Raw genomic sequence first — 6,050 nt, 5'->3', positions numbered from 1 at the left:
ATAATGAATTGGCAACTGTAAGATCAGCTATGGTTTCACTCTAGACCAAAGTGTTATGATATGTACACATTGTACATGTGCAAGGTAGTATATCACAGGTAGTATTTAAACCTAAAAGTATTCGATTCCAAGCAATAGTAGTAGTCAGCGGCATGTTTTTGAATATTTTCCAAAAGACAGTTACATCATCATCGCTGACATATATCTATGTCTGCTGTGAAATCATGTCTCTAATGTGTCTCTGTGTCCCCCCTGGCTATAAAATGCATTCTGAATTCACCATTAGTGACATAATTTGAATACTTATGCATCACAGGGTAAAGACCAGAAAAGAGACGACCAGCAGGGGGCAGCACATACTTATTTCAGCAGGGATACAGTATTTTCCACCTCACCTTCACAAGGACCTCCATCAAATAAACAGTATATATTTATAAAAAAATCTTCCATTTTAGCTCTTTCCTTTGATATTAATGCATTTTCTGAAAAACAAAACAAAACACTTGAATGCTATAAAAGAACTGAAATTGACTCATTTATTGTATCACATGAAACCTTCCATACCTGTAAGGCTGAAACGTCACTGCTATAAAAATGTGTCATCATCTAGAGGTCATGAACACGGAATGAATGTGATATTTTTAGCTTTTGTTGGTGCGGACAGATGGACGGATGGAAGAAATTGGGTTCTTTAATTCACGGCGGCTGCCACAGGGGAGGCATGGGGAAATCAATTGTTGCCATCAGTGGTCCAGATTGATCCTCTGTGCGGGGTCAGATCAGTGATCTCTCTCACACCTCCACAGCGAGGGGCCAATCACTGCTCAAGGGACTAATACCGCAAACTGTGTCAGGCTTAGAAACAACATACAGAGTGACAGACTGTGTGTGTTCATCACTTTTAAGACTATTTAATGCAGAGAATGTGATGTTATATTGTAGCTACATGGCTGAGAGTGTTTTGGTGGAGTGCATATGTTCGATATACAGCATAAAGAATCTTTTTCTTTGAGTTTCCTCGGGTGCGAGTCGAGTGAGAAAATGTGGTTTGTCTTCGGGGGGTGAGCATGCGTCTGTGTTGAGTGTGTGACGGAAAGAGGAGGGGTCAGAGGATAGAGGGGGAGAACACACTCCTGAAAGCAGAGATAGAGTGTAACAGAGAGAGAGAGAGATCCAAGGACAGACGGCACTGAGGGGAGGGGAAAACACACACTCTCTCTGTCACACCTACCCCACAGCCTCACATAGCCTCTGTATGAGACAGAACAGATCTTGACATTGTGAGGAAGATGCATGTCTACATCAGAGGAGCATCCAGGACAGGACAATAGCTCCTAAAGCTGCAGAGACAGATACATGCCAGGGACTACAAACATACAGAGAGAGAGAGAAAGAGAAAGAACACAGCAAGCCCAGAGGGAAGGACAGCAGCATTTCAGAGAGGGCAGCACAAGGTGGAAGAGGCAACATTTGCAGGTTTATTCTGTTGGACCTAAACATCCATTCTTAAACAGCTGCCTTTTGGGGTTTCTCCCTCTCTTTGCACGCAGACATCCACTCTGTCTCTTGCCGTCTGCAGAGAGCTCCCACCACTGCTGCTGTGAGATTACAGTCTCCGTACTTCTGTGCACAGCACCAGAGAAGACTGCTGCTTGTAGTCCGAGACCATGAGTGAGGCGAAGAAAGGTGAGCTAGCCATCCGGGATAAAGCCATCCTGCACCAGCAGAGGCGTCTGAAGCAGAACACCCAGTTCACACACAAGGACTCTGCTGACCTCCTGCCCCTGGATGGGCTGAAGAGACTGGGCACATCCAAAGACTTGGTGAGTGGACTTGAGACAGTTCATAATTCACTTGACCTGTTGAGAGGCTGCTGTGTGTGTTGCCAGGTGCTTGGCAGTTGTTAAAGGTTGAGTTTGAGTGGGAGTAGGTGTCAAGATTGTACGGTATCCAGGAGCATGTTTGACAACATTTGAGAGAGATGGCACAAGGTGGTAAAGTCATATTTAAAGGAGAACTCAACCGGTTAAGCTTTGCACTCGTGTGACGCTGTCGGACTCATGATGGATAGGTAAAAATGATTAATATTGATTCAGCAGAACCAGAGATATCTTCTTTCTTATTGCAAGCATTCTTCTTCCCAGTCAAAACCTAGCACCTACATTACCCACAATGCAACCCCACCGCCGGCAGTTCAGTCTGAGATTCTGGCGTGTTATGCTAGTAGCAGCTACGGTAGCCTCAAGCCGAGACGAGGAGCGGGCTACGGGGGTCTGGTAACCTCACTTCTTTCAAACTCCACACCCCGCAGGTTTCTTTTCAATTTCACACTCATCTTCAAAGTCTTCAGCCCCAACTGAGGCTGACTCAAGTGACATCATTTGAGGCAATTTATTAGATTTCACGCAGCTCCCCATTGAGCCAAAAAATAAGTCGAGAAGTACTCCCCTACTAACACCCATAAACAGGCTTTAATGTATAAAGTTTGTGGACTTCGCCTTTAATCGCCTCATTGCAAGTTTATCAGCTATTATTCCCCTCAATGGCAAAACTAACCATTGTTTTAATTATTGATAAATCTGCCAATAATCTGCTTGATTGAACAGTAAACAGTTTAAAACCCAAAATATATTCAGTTCTGTATGTACTGTATGTAAGTGCAGCCTTGAAAAGAAAATTCCTCATAGAAAGAGTCATGAAAGATTCAGAGTCTTGCACTCTGAATACAGGGGAGGGACAGTCAAGTCAAAGCCTGTTACGCTGTGCAGCGCTCTCAAATATAGAGAGATGTCATTATACATTCAGGGACACACACACACACTGCAGGGTTGATAAATAGGATGAAAGTTCACTTCCTCTTCCTCCAGAAGCCTCCTGAACCGAAGCTGTTATACACTCTGGAGGAACTCCCTGTAATAATCTTGACAATTTATTACTCCACCTCTCCTGTGACACAGTTCTGGTTTGATGGCGGCTTCCCAGATTCCCTCGAGCTCTCCAAGAACCTCGACACAATCACTCTGGCACTGCGAAGCAGCACTAGCAGTGCTCGTTGCTCTGCGAATGTCACACTGTGATGCGTTTATGTCTGCCAGATTTTAATACCAACATTTGCTGCTTGAAAAACATTCCACCCCCCTTCTCTTCATCTTTGGCTAAGTCACAATTTTTTTTGTAATCTAATGATAGATATGTTTTCTCTGTCCTTCCCTACTTTATCAACCCTGTGTTCCTGAGGTAACATATATAATTAAAAGTGCAAGTGTGGCAATAATGAGTGGATGTTATTTAAGGTTTAAATACCCATTTCTCTTTTGTACTTTTTAATGAATAGCAGTGTTTAACCACATTCATCCAGACAAATATCTGAACAACTATTAGATGGACTGCAATTAAAATTGACACAGACATTTATAGTCCTATTTATAGAAGATGAATTGCATTAACTTTAAAGATCTTTCAATGTTTTAACGCCATCAGGTGTAAAAATGTTGGTTTATGACCTGCAAAACTACGACATGCACATCAGTTTGAGCTGGACTTTGAATTTATTGCTAATAGCAAAAGTTAGCTGACACACTGACGGTGAACATGGTGACCATTATACCTGCTAAATATAAGAATGTTAGTGTTGTCATTGGGAGCTTAGTGCACATCTGTGTCTCAGTACAGCCTCACAGAGCTGTTAGCATGGCTTTTCCAGCGGCAGTAATGTAAACGTATTGATTACTAGTAAATACACGCCGAGTTGTGAGTAGCGTCTGAGATCGACCATCTCTGGAGTTGGGTCAAATTGCACCGGACCATGCTGGTTTTGCAAACCCTGAAGATTATGACATAGAAGGACATTTCTTTACAGTTTATCTGTGCTCATTTTGTTACTTTGCGAACAGTGTCAGGCTAGCAGTTCCCTCCTGTTTCCAATCTTTGTGCTAAGCTAAGCAAACAAGCTGCTAGCTGTAGCTTCATATTTATTGTGCAGATATTAAAAATGGTATCGCTCTTCTCATTTACCTCTCCGCTGCAAAGCGTATAAGCATTTCGCTCAACATGTCTAACTATTCCTATAAGTATGGAGCTAGAGCAAGGGAGGCAGTTAGCTTAGCATAGCATACAGACTGTAAGCTGGAAACATAAAACAAAGTGTTATTTAATAGACTTTAGAGGTGCTTTTAGATGGATTTCTAAGCTCAGGACAGAGCCAGGCGGCGGTGGTGTAGCATTGTGCTTCCGGGTGTTTCCAGTCAAGCTAACTGTCTCCTGGCTCAATTTAGAGTGTAGACATGAGTGTGGATCTCATCTAGATAAGGAAAGAGTGTATTTCCCAAAATATTAATCTATTCCTTTAATGGCAGACTTAATCTTGCTTTCATTTTTTGACTATACTTGTTGAGCCTATAAAATGCTAATGAAAATTTCCAGTGACTTTTTAAGTTGCTTGTTTTTTTTTCTGACAGACAGTACAAAATCCCCAAAACATTCAATTTGAAATGAAATGAGCAGTAGCAGCTGAAGAAAAGCAGTCAATCTTTGATTTGAGAAGCTAACCAAGCAAATGTTTGCCATTTTTGCTGAATAAAGGACTTAATTGATCATCAAAAGTGTTGTCAAGGGACTCTTTAGTTGATTAACTAATTCATTTATAGACTTGTGGTTTCAAAACTGATGAAGTATAAAGTCCAGATTTCCAGAATAACTACATTCTGCCTTTTGCAGAACTAAAATAATGTCCTCCATAAGGAAAGGTCATACCTGAAATGTCAGATACTGATATTTAAAAAAAAAAAGATAATTTTTCTCTTTTTCTGAAAAATGTACATGATTCTTTACTTTAGAGGCCTGACATTTGGCAATTAATACAAAGAGAACACAAACCGAAAAGAAAATAGTAATTCTTCGGCAGTAATTAGATGAAAATACTGTATGATATAAATGGAAAATGCTGTGTGATTTATAGTCAGACACAGCCTGGAGACAAACAAATGGTTCTGACAGCCTTATCCAGATGATCTCATCTTTTGTCTGTAAGGGCTTGGCATGCAATCCACCTCAGAAAACGCATCATGCTTTCTCTTCATTTACTCCGTCCATGTCTGTTCAGAGTCTGAATGGTGTAGCTGGCTGTCTGCAGAGAGGAGATACAGGCATGACGCAGGACTGCTGGCAATTTCTCTCAAGTTCCTAAAGCTATTCTGACATCGAAAATCACTTGTTACATGCAAATCATGCTGGGCTCCCTGTGGCCACATCTGCGCTACAGATAGGATTTTAGATAGTGAGATGAGCTTCATTCTGTCTTCAAGGAGAAGATAATTGGTATTATGATAAGAGGGTTTTCAGGCCCCTCTAGGAGATGTTGAATCGCAGGCGGCCAATGGATGAGTTGTACATTATGCTCCTTTTATCTAATAGAGTTTTGGAATCTTTTCAATCTTTCATTTTATCTTCTATAGTGTTTAGATGTGTACTAGTTAGCATTGTACTCTCTGTTGCATAAGAAGCTCTTCCAGAACAGTAAGAAGAAGAGTCTACAGCCATGCTAGCATCTCTGTGAGCTAAATGCTAACACCAGCATGCTAAAATTAAGGACCTATAAGATATAATGTTTACTATGTCCATCATTTTAGTTTAGTATGGCGCACAAGTCCCAATAGATCCTCATAAATCTGTGAAAATTATGAATCATTTAAGGTTTTTATACATTGTAGCTGTAACCTCGGCTTTCTTCCTTTTAATTTCTGCTAGCTGGCCTGTCCTATCCAGTGTGTAATTCAGCAGCAGAGCCTGTTATGTAAGAGTGAATTTGTTTTGCTGCTCTTTAGCCCGAGGTCCTCTCACTCTCAGCAGCAGCAGCATCACTCCAGCCATGTTGCGCTGCGGTGTAAGGGGAGCAGTGAGCATGAAAAGGGCAAAATCCGAACGCAAGAGCGATGGAGGGGAAGGAAAGAGAGGGCTGGAGATGGGGGTCGAGGAGTATAAGCGGTTTAGTGGGGCTGTTTTATGTAACACAATGTAAAGCTTTGAGTACATGTAAGGAGAGCAAACAGGAG

The 6,050-nt window shown here is 41.6% G+C and overlaps 1 protein-coding gene across 2 annotated transcripts in view; it reads left to right on the top strand.

The window, feature by feature from the left end:
* The first annotated feature begins 1,147 nt into the window (after positions 1-1,147).
* nrip2 (nuclear receptor interacting protein 2) overlaps positions 1,148-6,050 on the top strand; it is a 30,518-nt gene continuing 25,615 nt past the window's right edge. Inside the window, exons 1-2 of one of the 2 annotated variants that reach the window (XM_035679329.1) lie at positions 1,148-1,454; positions 1,551-1,823. In XM_035679329.1, coding sequence (XP_035535222.1) covers positions 1,668-1,823 — 156 coding nt within the window. In that variant the 5' untranslated portion in view covers positions 1,148-1,454; positions 1,551-1,667. Of the gene's footprint in view, positions 1,824-6,050 lie in introns of both variants that reach the window. The other variant, XM_035679323.1, reaches the window with a different exon arrangement.

Source organism: Morone saxatilis, unplaced genomic scaffold (genome assembly GCF_004916995.1).
Source record: "Morone saxatilis isolate NCDOM2014 unplaced genomic scaffold, NCSU_SB_2.0 Contig10, whole genome shotgun sequence".
NCBI classification, from domain to species: domain Eukaryota; kingdom Metazoa; phylum Chordata; class Actinopteri; family Moronidae; genus Morone; species Morone saxatilis.
The sequence above is the reverse complement of the archived record's forward strand: the minus strand, read 5'-3'. Positions and strand labels throughout refer to the sequence as shown.